Source organism: Pseudorca crassidens, chromosome 3 (genome assembly GCF_039906515.1).
Source record: "Pseudorca crassidens isolate mPseCra1 chromosome 3, mPseCra1.hap1, whole genome shotgun sequence".
Classification (NCBI taxonomy): domain Eukaryota; kingdom Metazoa; phylum Chordata; class Mammalia; order Artiodactyla; family Delphinidae; genus Pseudorca; species Pseudorca crassidens.
In genome coordinates, this window is record NC_090298.1 from 129,576,592 (window position 1) to 129,594,112 (window position 17,521).

Genomic DNA, 17,521 nt, shown 5'->3' on the forward strand with positions numbered 1-17,521 from the left:
AGCATGTTATCCTAAACCCACAGACTGAGAGAATTTGGTTTGTGAGATCCCAACTACCTTTTAAAATAATCTGTCAGCAGTGGACTTGTGTTCGGGGGATAGGTCTGTTTGCGTGTTTGCTGATATCCAAGCGTACAGGTACCTGCCTCCCTGGTTTCAAATGTACTTGGCTAAGAGTTAACACTAGTGGTTTTTTCCCAAATCGAATGGTGTTTTAGCTGCTTTAAGCACAGCTGCAATGTCTTATTGACTTGGCAGGAACCAGATAAGCCTATGTTATGAGGGATTATATAGGGTAAGGACGCATTCAAGTTTCGGTCGGTTAAAGTGGCTAGAATAGGAAAATCTGAAGACCTTATGCAGAGACATGGTTATTTGAGGACACAACAAAGTCCTCACCCCAGGAATATTCCATGAATTCGTGTACATCCATATTCATGCGCACGCACCTGTGTGATCACAGAATTGTAGATCAAAGCTGGAAAAGCCCTTAAGAGAGAAATCGACTGGCTCAGAAGTTTCCAAACTTTTTCGTTTAAAGCTCTAGTTTCAAATGGAATCTTGGGGAGAACCCCAGTATGTAAAACAGATAAAAAGCAGAGCTGCTTTGGTGGAAGAGGGAGGGTGGGAATCCAGAATGTCATCCTTCTGCCCTCCCACTAATTCAACTTGGTAGCCTCTGAAATGCCTACAGCCTGGGACAACAGTTTGAAAGATCATTGATCTAGCCAATGCCCTCATTTTGCAGATCAATCATCTAGTGCCTGGAGAAGGTGAGAACACTACCCTAGGGTAGACAGCTCATGAAGTTCAAAGACAGGACAGAACTTATGCGGTTGTCCCTAAAATTATTCTCCTGACACTACTTATTTATGACCCAGTTCAGAATATACTACACACACAGAAACAGTCAATAACAAGACCTCTTTGGTCCACAAGATGAAAGCTGAGAGACTGACAGGTGACAGGATGGAAACTTACAAGAAAACCATGAAAAGGGTGAGTGAAGACATTCGTTGTATATGTTTCACCCCTTGGTGTCAATTAAGCAGTCAGCCTGCTCCAGGTACTGGGCTGTGGATACCGTGGGGACCGAGGTTCCTGCTCTCTAGGGTCACACGGTCTTCTAGGTCTAAAGGAGATGAGAAGCAAGGCTGCAGTCAGAGAGAAAGCTGAGAAAGACGCCAAGAGAGAGAGAAATAAAGAGCTTTGTGGTTCACATCCCAATGACCAGCATCCATTAAAGGAGCTGAAGACTAACACCTGGGTCTCCTAGAAACCTGCTAATTCCTTCTTAGTATAAAGATGCAGGCCATTGCAAGGGCTTCATTGCAGGACAGAAGATAAATGAATCAGACTGATGGGACTAACGTTGAGGGGGCAGAATGTACAATGGCTAGAAAAGAAGCCCAGAGTCTTGTCACTTGCTATGACTACGGTCTCTGCCCCTCACTTTCTATGTTATGTTAGGCAGAAGCTACTCCATTCATTTAAGACTCAGTTTTCTAATTTGCAATGTGGGAATGATAAAAGTACCTGCTTCACAGGACTGTCACCGGGATTAAATGAGATCATACAAATAAAGCTCTCAGCACAGTGTCTACTACTACACAGTACAGGTCTGATACACGTTAGGCACGGTGGTTATTATTGTCACTATTATTTTAGCCAAAGTCTGCATCCCATGACTTCTGTCCATTGGTTGGTGCTGGCCTGCCTTCCAGAACCTTAGAGAACAAATCTTCTACCTCTTTCCCACGACAGCCCTTCTGGGATTCAAATACATCCTTCACTTCCCTTCTTAGTCTTCCATTATTTTCAGGTTGAACATCCCCACTTTTTTCAAGCATTTCTAATGGAACCAGACTTTTCAAACTGTACTTCCCTATAACTATCCTCTCTATGGAGCTGTCATCTAAGAATTTATCTGACAATTTGGGGAAACTTGCCACATTCAACTTGTGCCATTCAGAGTATAAAGTGCAAGTTCTTCAATTTGTTCTAACTTACCTCTTCTAGATCTCAAGGGGAGGAGATGGAGGGAGCGCTCTCTCCGGCATCCCAGGTCTTGTTAAAAAACCTTCTCCTTGGCCCCTTAACGGTGTCCGCCCAAGCAGGACGATGAGGGCTGAATAGCTTGTATGTGACCCCTGGAAAGAACCCCAGAGAAAAAGGAAATCTGGCTTTGAAGATAAAGCTTTTTATCCTTTGAAAGCCGCGTTCCTATACACCTGCCTCCTGTTGGCTCAGGTGTCTTGCCTGACCCAGTGCCTGGTTTCAAAGCAGTTGTAACAACACCTAACCTCTTTTGACCCAGTGATAATGATGATGGTGAATGTGATGATAATAATAATAACATTCATAATCACTGATGATTATAATAACATTCATTAAGCACTTACTATGTGCCAGACACAGCTCTAAGTGCTTTATGTATTTTTTTTTTAAATCTTGCTCCAGTTCTATGATGTAGGTGCTATTATATCCGCATTTTGAAGACCAGAGAGCTAAGACTCAGAGAGGTTAAATAACCAGTAAGCACACATAATCAGGTTCTTTTGTTTCCAGGCACACATGATAATTAACAGTCATAATGATAACTCAGAGCTTCCTCATGATCCTCAAAGCGTTTTCTAAATCTTTACAGCAACGTGAAAGCATGTCTAATGTAATTATACTGTTAAACATCTCTTTAGGATATTATAATTATTTGAAAAGGCTTTTCATTCTAATCCTTCGAAAATTATCATTGAGATATGAGAGATGGAATGACTATATTAACCAGTTTAATTAATTGAGCACTTTTTCCCCCAGTCATTCTATTTAAATGACTGGTCAGCATTGCATTGCCTTCTACGATGAGTACACAGGGAATACATATCCTAATCCCAGCTACCCCTCTAGTCAGCCTACAACTCGAGGCCACTAGTCTCCTCTCTGGACAACGACGGGTTTGATCTGATCGCCAGCATCTTTGCTTCAGGCGTCCGTAAACCTAAACTATGGCCCATGGGTCAAATCCAACTGCTACCTGATTTTGTTTGGCTCATGAGCTAAGAATGGTTTTACATTTTTTAATTATTAGAAAAATGAAAAGTGATACTTCATGACGTGTGAAAATTATGTGAAATTCAAGTCTCAGTGGACACAGCCATGCTCATTCATTTTCTACTGTCTAGGACGGCTTTCGTGCCGTAATAGCAACACTGAATAGTTACGACAGAAACCACATGGCCCACCAGCCTAAAAAATTCACAGTATGACCCTTTATCAAGAAAAATTTGCTGACTCCTGGTATAAATGTGGGGTAGGTGGGCACTAACAGACTTCGTATAAATCAGAGGCTTGAGAAACATCTAACCAATCTCTAACCACCATCATGGTGTCAAGGAGAGAAACCTACTGTGCTCTCCCACAGACGTTGCTTTAAGACAGAAAGCTGTATTGGAAGGCCTCTCTTTGGCAGAGCGAGACACCTGTTCCAGGCTATTAACTGTCAGCCACACTGTCTGAGCTTCTCTGTCCCTCTGTCTGGGGCAATATGGAAATGCCATCCTAAAGCTAGCCTCCTACGTTCCTCCACTGGCAAAGCAGTGTAACACAGACAAAGAAGACAGATTTGATGGCTGGACCACAGCTGGATTCCTTGCTTGCTGGGTGACCTCAAGGGAGTTTCCAAAGGTCTCTGAACCACAGCTCCTCTCACATAAAATTGGGACAGATACTCACTCACTTATGCAAATGAGCACCCGGTGCCTACTGTGCATATTCACCTCTCAGGGTTGTTGGGGGGGATTAAATAGGATTACGTATATAAAGCATTTAATAGAATGTCTGGCTCAGGATAAGAGCTTGGGAAATGTTTAATAAATCCAAGGGTGACTCTCGACTGATTATTTCATTTTTCAGTTTTAAATGACAACTTCATAATTCTCAAAAGGCTGTATAGATGAAGTTATATAATGCATAAGAAGTGACAGCTTTGCCATTGTTGTCATTTCTGTTATCCTGAGGAGCAATGCTTCCGAAGCTGCATTTCAGTAGAGCATTTAACAGCGCCAGTGTTCTTTAATTCCAGGCCAAGAGACAACCAACTAGGCAGGGCTCCCTTAACAGACCCTATCAGTCAACCAATGCCATGACTTCTCTTCCCTGTTCTGCCACTGCCACTCCCTCCCACACTTTCCAGGGACTTAACAGATGAGTTTGACCCAACAACATATATCAAAATTACCTGAGGATCTATTTTTATTTTTTAACAATACTAAAAAGAAAACATATTCACGTGGTAAAAAAGAAAAAAATTATTCCCTCATTTTGTGTCTTTTACCTAACAGCACAGATAGGAGCTTATTTTATCATTCTTTGTCCCTTCCTTCTCAGGGGAGCTAAGGAGTTCAGTTAGAGGTCCCATCAGTTTGATTAGATATACCTTGAGATTTGGTTCCAGTAACCTTGTAGTCAGACACTCTGGTGATGGAGTTGAGTGGCATTTATGTTTGAATAAACTCTGCCATTTCCTATGGCCCCCATTACATTGATGTGGGCAGTCCATACAAAATGCCCGGGAGCTTGTTACAGATTTTCAAGCGACAGAATTTGACTGCAGGAGGTTGCTTTCATTTTATTCTCTCAATAGTTACTTTATGAACAAGATGTTCTTTTTAAGATCTCTAAAAATTATGGGAAGTCTCTCAACTGTGCATTAGCTTTTAACCAGGGGTAGGATGGTTGTACTCTTAGGTAGCAGAACGTCTTTGAATGCCTATTGGGTACGAGAACCTAATTCTGATTTCATCTGTACTAAAAGCTTGCTAGAAACTGTGCAATTCAGTAGACCCCTGTGAATGTCTGTAAACTGTAGCTATGGGAAAAGTTAATCATAAAATATATTTCCAACATGAGCTTCTCTTTTCAAACAATTAAAATCATCCACCGGCATTTACTGCCTGGTGATCACACTTCCCCTTAGCTAATAAGCATTCTTGCTTGAGGAAAGTCTTTGGCTTTTATTCATTCACCCAACAAATATGTATTGAGCACCTACTCTGTGCCAGGCATTGTTCTAGGTGCTAGGTTCTAGTATACATCCGTGAACAAGACAGAAAAGGTCCCTGCCCTCATGGAGCTGACATTCCAACCCAAGGAGAGAGGACAAGGGAATAAATGAGCAAACGAGATCATCTCAAATGGGGATAAACAGAACCCTGAGAAGGAACTGACTGGACTGGGTGTTGGGGGTGGCTTGACTGGGTTCTACTAGAAATAGGTCTTAAGACAGCAATTCAAGTACAAGCAGCTTCTTTGGATGTGAATCCCAGAAACAACAGCAGGGAATCAGGGATGTGAAGTAGGGAAGGGACAGCAGGCATCTGATAGAAGTGCATAACCAAGACAGTTACCCCTCGGGGCTACGGAGCTCCATCTTTTAGGGAAGCTCTAGACCTGGGTGTAGAGCATGCCTCAGGGTTACCCCACCCAGGGAAGAGGATTCTGGAGTATTTATCTACGAACTCCCCATCTGTCAATGGTTGAGAGCTGCTCTGGGTGAATGAAATCCCCGATACGTCTGGCTTACCCTGCACGCAGGTTAAGTCATAGGTATTTGTAGTTAGTATATAAAGCGGAATATCAGTGTCTAAGGGCTGGGGGAGTGGAAATCAGCAGGGCATGAATAGCATCCACCACAGGGCAAGAATTGAGTCTTACATAAGGGGTCAGGAAAGAGCTGTCTGAAGACAGTGCATTTTAGCTGAGATCCAAAAATACGGGCAGGAGTCAGCCAGGGAAAGCTCACTTCCAGGCAGAGAGAACAGCTAGGCAAGGGCTCGGGGCGGAACTGAGCTTCGTGTGTTTATAAAATAGAAATAATAAAGAACCGCAGAACTTTAGAGGCATGGGGCGGGTGGGATGTCTTTGAGTCATGAAGTCACTGATGACTAGATCTTTTAGGTAAGGAAACTGGATCAAGTCAGTGAGAAATGAAGAGACCCGGGCAGAGCTGGGGCCAGCGCTCCGGGCTCTCAGCTGCCAGTCCTTGGCTCTCCCCAACCTCAATCCACCAAACTGCTTCCCCTGCTCGTTCCCCCATTTCACCCCCAGGGGTCTGGCAGTTTCTCCAAGCTGTGGAGCTCAGACAGCAATGACTTTATGATCCCTGCTCAAATTCCTGCAGTGGGCCGCCAATTATACCTTAAAAAGAAACCCAGGGGATCACAACGCTTTATGTGATCCAGCCCTGGGCTGCCGACTGCATTTCCCGCCCTCTCTCTCACTCACTCACCGTGCTACAGTCACACCAGCCTTCTAACGTTTTCTGGAACATGCCAAACATCCTCCGACCTCTGAGCCAGAATGCTCTCCCCCAGATTTCCCCAGAGCTCACTCACACGGCTTCACTTCACTCAGGTCCCTGTGCTGACACCACCATCTCAGGGAGGCTCAAACGGATCGTGACTCCAGGGCGTGGCACTGCCCTCCCCTCCCCAACCTCCTTCCCCACTTCATCTTCCTTCAGAGGACTCACAGCTACAGCAGAGTGTGCTCTGCTGGACTGTGCTCTAGACGCTGTGCTACATATTTACTTGTCTTTAACTGAAGTACAGTTGATGTATAATACTCCATGTTATAGGTGTACAATACAGTGATTCACAACTTTTAAAGGTTATACTCCATTTATAGGTCTTATAAAATATTTGCTCTGTTCCCCGTGTTGTACAATATATCCTTGCAGCTTATTTTATACCTAACAGTTTGTTTGTTTATGGTCTCTGTTTCCCACTAGAAAGTAAGCTTTGTAAGAGAAGGAAGTTGTTTCTCTCACTATTAGAAGAGTACACTGTAGGTTCTCAGATATGTTCGTTGAACGACAAGTGCGCAAGTGAGTGAAGACCTACAGAAGACCTCAGTTCTGGTCCCCTCTCTGCTACTAAATCAATGAATGACTCTGTGAAGACGATTCTCCCACTCTGGTCTCAATTTCTTTATCTGACAAATAAACATATAATTTCTACCTTATAAAGCCATAAAGTGAAATGCGGCCGTAGATCTGGAAGTATTGTACACTATGGAATATATTATAGAAATACAAGGTTTCCTTTCTAAATTGAAGGCTTCCTGAGTTTCAATGAACTTTACCAAATGGGGAGGAAAGTTTTTCCCAATAAAAAATGCTTTGCAGATATGAAAACTGATCAGGACTCACTGGCTAGAGAAGACCTCGGCTGCGGCCCAGGAAAGAGCACGGGGGAGGGGTAATCAGCATGCAGCCTCTTCTAGACACGCTGGTGACACTGGGGAGCCCTCAGGCGCCTGCCCCCAACGGACTTCAGATTCCTCTCCTCTCACAAGGGTGGAGAGTGGTGATGGTAGAGGAAAAACCTCCCCCTTTTTTGTTTTTCATTCTATTGCATATCTGTGTCGTCACAGTAATCTCAGCCACCATTTACTGATCACGTGGATCATCGCACTGCTTTTTCTCCCCCGCCTCCTAACCTCCATTATTCGTACGAGAAAACATCAGGGAACTTGGTCCAAGGTAGTAACTCACAGCTGGGAGCAGCAGAGCCCAACCTTCAACCCAGGCATGGCTGGCTCCTGAGCAAGGGCTCTTAACCACTGTGCTAACTCTGTGCACAAACTAAGTGACAACAGAATTCAGAAGGGAGGGAGACACAACTGTCTCTCCATTAAGTCGGTTTCACCTTAAGTAGGAACTGGGTGGAAAAGGCTGTGATTCTGTAACATGGTTAAATGGATGGACCCAGGCAACATATTCTGACTTCTTTCCCTTTCTCTCCACCCAGGGTTTCATGGACATTGACTTAAACAAATTCAAGGAGAGTGGAGCAAACGTAACAGGTTTCCAGTTGGTGAACTACACAGACACCATCCCGGCCAGGATCATGCAGCAGTGGAAAAACAGTGATGCTCGGGACCACACCCGGGTGGACTGGAAGAGACCTAAGGTAAGAGGATGGGCGGCAGGCAGCAAAGGACCAACCTGGTCCCTGTGCCTGCCCTAGATTCCTAGATAGTGTTAGCCTTTCGATAAGGACAGACTTCCTAAGAGGAACAAGTTAAAAAGTGTATCCGTAAAGACTGAGGGTATGGACAATCCAGAATGACAATGGTTTTAACAAGCTAAATATTTTGATTTTCTTTCATATAAACAGAATTCAGGAGTCAGCAACCCAGGGCTTGTGTAATGGCTTCACAATCATCAAACACTGAGGCTTGTTCTATCTTCTTGTTCTGCTATCCTCAGCATATGGCTGCTACCTTATAGCCCCAAATGGCTGCAGAGGCTCCAACAATTACCTCACTATTCTACCCAGCAGGAAGGGAAAAGGAAAATAAAAACCCAAACTGCTTCCTATAAGAAGTCTTTCCAGAAGTCACACACAGATCTTCCCTTTACATGCTATTGGCCACATCTTAGAAACCCACCCCGGCTACCTACGGGGGAAGCTGGAAAATGATGTCTCTACTCTGGGCAGGACCACCATGTTGCACAGCTCCAGGGGGATGCATTTATTTCTTCATGGATTGAGCCGCCTAGATTTGTGCAGGGAGCTGGCCCTTTTTCTAATCAGCCACATACCTAGCTAAAACTCAAGGAAATTTAACTAAGCAATAACCAGCACATCTCCTTCTCAGAGAGTCTACTACCTATTATCACGCAGACTACCTGTCTCTCACTCCCCAGCAAGGCAGCTTTAAATCCTGCAGCCAACATCTATATTGTTTGCTATTTGATAATGGCTTAGAATAAGGATAGGGGATAATTTTTCTTTCCCACATCAAATCCAACAGTTTGGCAATGGCTGTGTGAAACACTGTGCTGAGAAGGACTCTGAGGCTAAATTTGTTTATCCAGGGCAAACTGTGGATCCTTGGCAACTTTCTCTTGCCACTTGTCAATTTCTTTTTGCGAATGGCAGGCCACTTAAGCGAGATGCTTCTCATCCCACTTTTGCTCAAAGTGAGTTAGCAATTCAGAAATAAAAACTTATTTCAATATGAGCTTAAGCAAGAAAAATCACAAATGTGCTTTAAAGCAATGAGCAAACCACACAGCAGTTAATTCATTAATATGCGAAAAGCCCACCCAATTTCCAAAAGATTGGAGCTGATTATAAAAATAACAAAATATAAGGTATACACTTTTAAAATAGCAAGAGAATCAAAGTTAAGAACTGGAAAAATACATATACGTTCATTCTACAACTCTACTGTGAACTCAGAATGTGCCAGAGAACATGCTAGACATCGAGGACAAAGTAATGAGGACAGACATGAGTTCCAGCGCCAGGAAATGTTGTTCTGGATTGTTATCCCGCTTTTGTTTCAACATTTTCACCCGCTTTCAGGCGAGAGGGGGATAAAATTGAGGGTTAGCATGAAGAAGCACAAGGGGAAAGTTTGCAGAATGTAAACCTGCCACTTGAGTGAACCACATGTGGAAATAATTTAGAGTTGACCCTTCTTGGATTATTCTTTTACTGTCACCAGGGATGGTGGAGTAAACTGTTCCTCTTGGCCCCCAACTGATGACTATACCACAGAGAGCACCAAGTGGTTTTCCATGGACTGTATCAGACAGATACAGATGTGTTGTATTTAGTCTATGCATTCTTTTTCCAGTTGAACCAACATTTTCAAATGGCAAGATGGAACACAAAATTCTAAAGTTCTCTTCTAACATCGCAACCTGCAGTAATACTGAACTCACAATCCAGGAGGGCAATATTGGCTAGAGAGGTGGAGCGGCAGCCCCCATCTAAGAGGCAGGCACTTCCCGGCTCACGGCTGCTCCCCTCCTCCCCCCACTCCCCATCCCTGGCCGACTGCAGGCATCCTCACCACCGGGAAGCTCGTTCCCAGATACAGCTCCCACCTGCCTCCCTGTCAGCGAGCTCTGACACCTAACTGTCTCTGTTCCTCCCACTAGTACACCTCTGCGCTCACCTACGACGGGGTGAAGGTGATGGCTGAGGCTTTCCAGAGCCTGCGGAGGCAGAGAATCGATATCTCTCGCCGGGGGAATGCTGGGGACTGCCTGGCTAACCCAGCTGTGCCCTGGGGCCAGGGCATCGACATCCAGAGAGCTCTGCAGCAGGTGAGGCTGGCAATGGCTGCCCCATCTTATGGGAGCCTCACAGGGGATTTCAGCATCAGTTTCAGGTGGGACGTAGCTATTTAAAAGAAAAGGGAGAGCACGCCTAAGTTTGGACTGCCGCTGCATTGTGTCTGTGGCTCTTGGCGTACATGGAAGGTCACGCAGAAATTTGAAAAACGAAACAAAAAAACGCAATAGTATGGAATAGTCATTCCTGACAGCACAAAAGCTCTATTTTCTGCTTAGCGTTTATGTTAAAAAGGGGAAGCCAGTGATTCTGTATTTGACAAGGGGACGTGAGATATACAAGGATGAAACTGAAGCATTTTAGCAGGCTCTTGGAGACTCCCCCTCCTGCCCTGATTTTCTGGATTTCTTCATTACCTTTGCTTTCTGTGCACATGTCATGCTGGGACCCTGAAAATGTTTCTCAGGACTTCTGATTCTATTTTCTTGCTTCTCAGCACTGCAATCATCAATTTTGTTCGCGCTTAACAACAGGTAAAGAACGGGGATAGAAAATGGTCAGGCCCTTCCAGTCAGCTGGCTATGCAGAGGATTCTGAGGCTGAATCCAGACTCAACACGGGGGGAGTATAAATACTCAATTCGTGATACGTCTGCTGTGGAAGCAGGATGAGACAGACGTACACATGAGCCATGTACTTCACATTCCTGGTTTAGAAGTTTCTGGGGATTTGCCCAGTTTTATCACTCTCTGCACTCCTAGAAGTCTCTAGAAGTTTCTAGAAGCACCTCAAGCCCAGGCTGTGGTCCTCCAACTCCTGACGGATAGCACCACAGGATGCCTCTCGTGCCTCCTGAGAGAGGCTGTGTTTCCAAAGGGGACTGGGCAAAGAGGGCAGTGCTCACTGAAAAGGAATGTCCAAGTATCTGACACAGTGGCAAGCCAGCAGCAGCAAGATATTTTGGTACAAATGCCTCTCAGGACCTGCCCTCCCCATCCAAGAGTTGCCTAGATAAGGCCAGCTCTACTTTCAAGACTCCGTTCAACAGAAGATGAATTTGGACTCCCAGGGAAGGAGAGATGCGTTTCTGAATGACGCAGAAATGTAGAGCAAAATGTACAACTATTCCCATTTGTTTTCCAACCACACGTGCACAGCTCTAACAATTTTCACAACCTGGAGAAAGAGACAAGACAGGAATATCACAGGCTGTTCTTCAGCTTGGATGAACTGCCTGCACATGGAATGTGGATTATACTTCTGTCCTTTGGAATGAAGTGAAGCAGCTGCCCTGTGACCACACGCGAATGGGTCCACCCGCAGCCCTTTCTGCCCTCCCCGTCTCTGCGCAGGGTGGCCCCGAATCGCTAGGCAGCAAGAGCAGACACCCACCAGCTTCAGAATGATCGCCAAAGGTGCTGTGCCCGCCTTCTGGCTTATTTAAAATGCTCTTCCAGACCCCACAGTCGAGACAGATTCTGTTTGCAATGTGAAGCTAGTTTCAGAAGGTCCCACGGACTTGCCCTCAGCCTCACAACCCTTCTAGCTCCCTTGCCTCTCCCATCTTAAGGGCATCCCTGGAAGGATATCCTGATGCCATCATGACAGTGATGAAGCCTGGAGACGACGTGGGTGGCAGGAAGGGCACTGAATCAGGAGAGCTGGGGTCCAGGTCCCGCTGGGCCCTTGAGTCTCTGGGTGACCTTGAAATACTCATTCATATCTCCTACACCCTTCCCTTTCCTCATCCACGACAATGAGGCGGTTAGAGAGACAATTCTTGGGTCTCAACTGGCTTAAGAACTCTAAGGATCTAATTTATTTTTTCTTATGCTCTAACCCATGTCTTTCTGGTTGTAACATGCTCAGGCTTCTGCTTCTGCCTTCAGTGGGGTTGAGAGGAGGCAGCTGCCTTAGCCAAAAAAATAATAGTCTCTATACTGTCTTGAGTCAAGACATGTGTGTGCCAGTCAGCTGCTCCTGAGAGCCTACTACGTGCTGTGGTCTGGGACCAAGCTCTGGGGACAACGAGAAGTCAAGACCTGCCCTCAAGAAACTCCCTTCAGTCTCTGTTGGGTGTGGACGTAGGGCAGGGAGAACTAGGCACAAAACAGACACAAAAATAAAACCAACATTCTGATCTAAAAATCAGCTGTTCAAACTGATTACTTTCAAATCTTTGTTAATCACCTAGAATCACAAACATGTATTGCTGAAAGAGACCTGAAAAATTACGACTCCCATTTTCCCTTACATTATAGATGAAGCAGCTGACCTAGAGTAGGCAGTGACTCAGCCGGGGTCACACAGCAGCTTAGCAGCACAGGCTGGACCAGACACCCATCCAGGGTTCTTCTTCCTGTCCCACAACTGTCCTGTGGCCCCAGGGGCCTTTGCTTGTACGCACTGAGCTCCAGGGCCTTACACACACAGTCATGGCCACTGTCCAACCATCTCACCCTCAAGACCCATCTCTTGAAAAAGCCATGCCCCTAGGAAGGAGCAGTGTGCACCTACAGTAGATTGGGTAAATCCCAATGACATTTGGTCCTTGGAATCCAAGGATGGGGGCTCGAGTCTCTTCTGCCCTGCCCACTGGCCTTCAGGTCCCACATGGGGAGGGACCTGTGGGTCAGCTTGTGGTAGAGCTGGGATGTCTGTGAGTTAGGCCAAGAGGAATTAGCACATTATTCTAAAAATAATGGTAATACCAGCTATGATATGTCCCGGGCTCACTATGTACAAGGTTCTGAACGTATTTTACATGTTTGATCTCACTGAATCCTCAATATAACCCTCTGAGGTAGCTGGTTTTATTAACTGCGCTTTATAAATGCAGAAACTGAGCTACAGAGATTTTTTTAATTTCCCAAAATTATACAGTTAGTGATAAAAGTGGGACTCCAACCCCCATCTCCTTGCTACCTCACCCTGTCTCCATAACTGCTCTGCTCTGAAGCCTTGAAGGCCCAGCCCAGCAGGTGAGACACAAGCCATGGGCCAGCCAGCACCAGCACATGGCCTTGGGTAATATCTACATGCCCCCGCTCCCCCACACCCCACTATAGTTTCCCCGGTGGCAGAGTGAAGACAACCAGCCTGCCTGCTCCCTGCCTGACATCCAAGGAGCCATTCAGAATATTAATGAGCCCACATCCTGGAATTCCTCAGCGCTCCAGGAAGGAAGAGGCATGAGGGCGCCCAAAGGTTGGCTTCTCGCTGGCAGAAAAGATCCAGCTCCCCAAGTCAGGCTGATAGCATTTGGGGGGTCATAGGCCCTTTGAGGATATGATGGGAAACAAAGCTTTGTACTCTTATTTCCAGAAAATGCATACACATATATTTTTGCACGACCAGGAGTCAGGTGGACCACAGACACTCTGAGAAGCCCAGCTAAGGACCTCAGGCGAAGAATCGCTGCCCTAAATAAGGATCAGCCCTCTTGCCTTTGTGTTTGCAATCTGTCAGTCAATGACCACGCACACTGGAAGTGAAGGTGTACGTGGCACATTGCTAGATGAGGTTGGGGCGAGCTGGGCAATAGGGGTGTGAGACACAGTCCATACCTTTCGGGACTCAAGACCCAGTGTAGAAGGAAAGACAAGCTCCTGAGAAATAATAGCCACAAAGGTATAGATTAAGGGCTAAATGACACAGCCAGGCTCGTGGTGCTATGGACTGTCAGAAAAGAATGCCATGACTGAGGAATCTGGACATTACCAGGCTTCCCGTAGGAACGAAACTGGGGCTTTCAATACGGTGACCATATAATTTATCATCCAGACTTAAGAGTGAATGGGAGAGCTATTACCAATTATCCCAGAACAAGACATGTAAACTGAAACGATCCCAAGCTAACTGGGATGGGTGGTCATTCATGCCTTAAAGGAAGGGTGAATTTGAACAAAGAGTGATTTGGGTTTTGGAGGGTCTGGGTGAGGGAGTAAATGATACCCAGCAGAAGGCTAGAGTGAGGGTACAAGTGAGGACTTGTGGGCATCGTGCTTGGCTGTTAGCGCGTAGGAAGAGAAGAGCTGGGTTCACACCATGACTCCACCAGGCGCTATCTGGGGGATCCTGGATTAATTGCTCCATTTTTCTGGCATTAATTTCCTCATCTCTTAAATGGACATAATCCTCTTAGCACTGCCTCCCTCACTGGCTTGTCACAAGGCTCAAAAATATATTTTTCAAAAAAGGGATAATACACAAGCTTCTTTGAACCTCAGGGCAACTGCATGAGATAGAGCAGGATTCTTCTTCCCATTGTTCAGGTGGGCAAGTGGAAGCTCAGAGGGGTCCTGAGACTTAACTTGGCTAGTATAACCAGAATGTGGTCTACTGGCATCTAGCCCACAGGCTCTGACTTCCCACACCCAGTGAGCATGCAGGAGGAGAGGCCAAGAGAACAGATCCACCTCACGGCAGCCACGAAAAGGCTGAAGAAGCCTCGGGCCCACAGCATCTCCGCTGCCCCCCCGCCCCGCCCCGGGGATGGGGTTGGAGGAGTCATCAGGGTCGATGGCTCAAGTAGTAGAAACACTAACCAGCAAACGGCGGGCACCAAGCAAGAAAGAAAATCTATGCTTCAGCATCTCATGGGTGGCAGACTCTGGGCTGGCAACCAATGCCATTCACAGGAAATGCAAGGTGAATTCTCCACCTTTCACGGGGGGAGTCAGCAGGTGCCGGGACAGTGCTGGGAGGTCCAGGAGGCAGGAGCTAAGGGGGAGCTCCAGGTTTCCCTCAGTCTGATCCCTGTCACCCCAGCATGGGGGTAGGGGGTAGGAGTGGGGAATGAGGGCTCAGGGGCTCAGTCCTGATGGATAGGATGGCAGTTTCCACATGTGCCCATAGCATATATTTCTGAGAAGCTTATTCCTCTGACTATGAGTCCAGACTGCCCTCATACATGGTTTGGGGCTAGTCCATTCTCTTGACCTCTCCTTGCTCTGCCATCATGGAACAGTAATTCTGGCACGTCTTCCTTCCCACTCTAATTTATCTCAGGATGTGTAAGTCTTGGCTTCTCCAACTAGACGGTCAGAGCCTTCAGCTGCTCCGGGCCTCTCCTGATGTACTGTGAATCCTGAACCCAAGTGCCGTAGCTCTGAGTCTCAGTAATCCTATCTATAACATCAGCAAAATAACTTCTGCTTTTGCTACTCACTGGGTTTCTGGGAACATCGAATAAGCAGCATCTTGTGAAAACATTGTGGCAACACAAGGGGCCCTCGGGTCACAAAACTTTCCTGCTGCTGATTTTTTTGGAAACTGAGAAAGACATGTAAAAATGACAGTGAAAAGACCCTCGTTTCTGCTGAAAGAATCCCCTGTCGTGAGACCACAGCGTATCAGACCCAAGGCTTCCATGTTAAATCTTCTTCTTTGCCACACTGCGTACCCACTGTACACAGCACAGTAGTAGTAGTAATCATTACCTTCAACATCATCATCACCATCACCATCACTTAGATAACAGACACTATTCATTGAACATTTATGTCCCAGACAATATGCTAAGCACTTCAGTTCTTTGAGGAGGAAACCAACAACAGATAGGCACAGTGACTTGTACATGGCCACATAGTTAGGAATTAACAGTGCAGCCTGGGGTAGGCCCAACTGGAATAGAGGAGAGCAGTAGTAGGCCTGGAGAACACATGCTCTATACATCTCTGTGTCACCCCTCAGAGCCTAGGACAGTAGCACTGTCCTCTGTTTGAGAGGCCACTTGGTATATTAAGTGAAGAAACCAGAATATGTCAGAAGCTCTGGATGTCAGGCCTGCCTTGGACACTTGTAAGTCCTAAGTCTTGAGCAAATCACTTTACCTTCCGGAGTTTAGGATCTTCTGAAAGTGAAGATCCTAATCTCTCTCTAACTGACCTATATCAGGGGGCTGCTATGAATGGAGATGAAGTAATATATGTGAAAATGCTTCATAAACACTTGTAAAATGCTGGTAGTATTAATAACACAATTTGTAATAATAAAAATAATAGCTGGCCTTTGTTGAATACTCACCATGGGGCAAGCATTGATCAAAAAATATCTCATTTAATCTGTAAACCAACCTTAAGACATAATTAAACCTAATGGGTCTCATAAAACAAATGAGGAAACTGAGTCATAGAGACATTATGCAATTTGCTGTATGAATATGACATAATGATAATTAGTATGACACTTGATACCAGCACCAAAAATAGATGCCCATTTGAGTCATTAATGACACTTCTTTCTGTTTCTGCAAACCATCTGCACATCTATCCCAGTCTGTTTTTCCAAATGAGTCACATAAGTTGGTACACAGCAATGAATGGGAAGCTAAAGATGGGCAAGAGACGACCAAGGTGAGAAGGTGAAGCTTCTGATGGATTTGAATTGCTCTCTTCTTATTCTTTGTAGCAGAATTGGTACTTTGCTTCCTCCTTGAAAAGCAAAACCAGCCCAGACTTTTCCAGAGCAAGAATTTCTCCAGATTTCATCTCAGAGAGTGAAGAGCTTGTTATATAATTTGTTCAGTGCTGTGGGCCTGCTGTAACCTCCCCACTGAGACTTCAAACCAGGAGGTGATGGGAGGGTCAGCCTGAGAGGAGACATATACACACACACATTTTCTTTCTTTCTTTCCTTCTTCCTTCCTTCCTTCCTTCCTTCTTTCTTTCTTTCCTTCCTTCCTTTCTTCTTTCTCTCTTTCTCCCTCCCACTCCCACATCTCAAATACACACACACACCAGCTATTCTTGTATTCTGAAGGCAGAGGGACTGGTCATTCACTGTCAGAAAATGGTAACACCCTGTGAGGCTTCCTTTTAAGCTGCCTGAGGAAGGGGGAAATAAATGATGCTGGGTTAAAGGGCCGGGTTCATATTGGTTACAGGCACAGGCTCATGTCACTGGCCTTAGGCCAGACTGATCTGAGGACACATGGTGGACCATCATTGGAGAATGTGATTTCTTATACTCAAGCTGATGGTACACAGCTAGACCCATCCCCAGTTCGAGGGTGGATACATTTTATTGGTCACCTCCAGAGCAGCAGGCTTGGTTCCAAAAGCCTTGGATTCCCCATGCTGACTACTTGGCCTTTAAAGTGAACTTGGAGATAGGAAGCCATGGAAGTTTAATCTGTCTCGTTTGTGGAGAAGTTCCATGCAGCCTATTTGGGGGCTTCCAATACGCATCTTGATTCCACCAGCTGAGACCTGTTGAAAGGCTCTGGTCTTACAAAGAATCTCCTCGGGTGCTTTAAAGTTTGCACAGCACTTTCACATTTGCTGTGTCATTTAAGGTAGATGGGGCAGGAAGTTTGAGACTTAGAGAGGCAAATTGCCCAAAGTCACTTGCTGTTCAAAGGAAAGCTGGGGTAAAATCCAGGTCTCCCAATTCTAGGTCTTTAGGCTCCCAAGTACTGTAATCCCTGGACT

At 45.6% G+C, this 17,521-nt stretch overlaps 1 protein-coding gene across 6 annotated transcripts in view; it reads left to right on the forward strand.

The window, feature by feature from the left end:
- The window catches only part of GRIA1 (glutamate ionotropic receptor AMPA type subunit 1), a 311,855-nt gene that overhangs the window by 187,701 nt on the left and 106,633 nt on the right, over nucleotides 1-17,521 (forward strand). For 4 of the 6 annotated variants that reach the window (XM_067732350.1, XM_067732351.1, XM_067732347.1 and 1 more), the window contains exons 6-7: nucleotides 7,806-7,967; nucleotides 9,953-10,120. In XM_067732350.1, coding sequence (XP_067588451.1) covers nucleotides 7,806-7,967; nucleotides 9,953-10,120 — 330 coding nt within the window. The remainder of the gene's footprint in view (nucleotides 1-7,805; nucleotides 7,968-9,952; nucleotides 10,121-17,521) is intronic. The other 2 variants (XM_067732349.1, XM_067732348.1) reach the window with 1 other exon arrangement.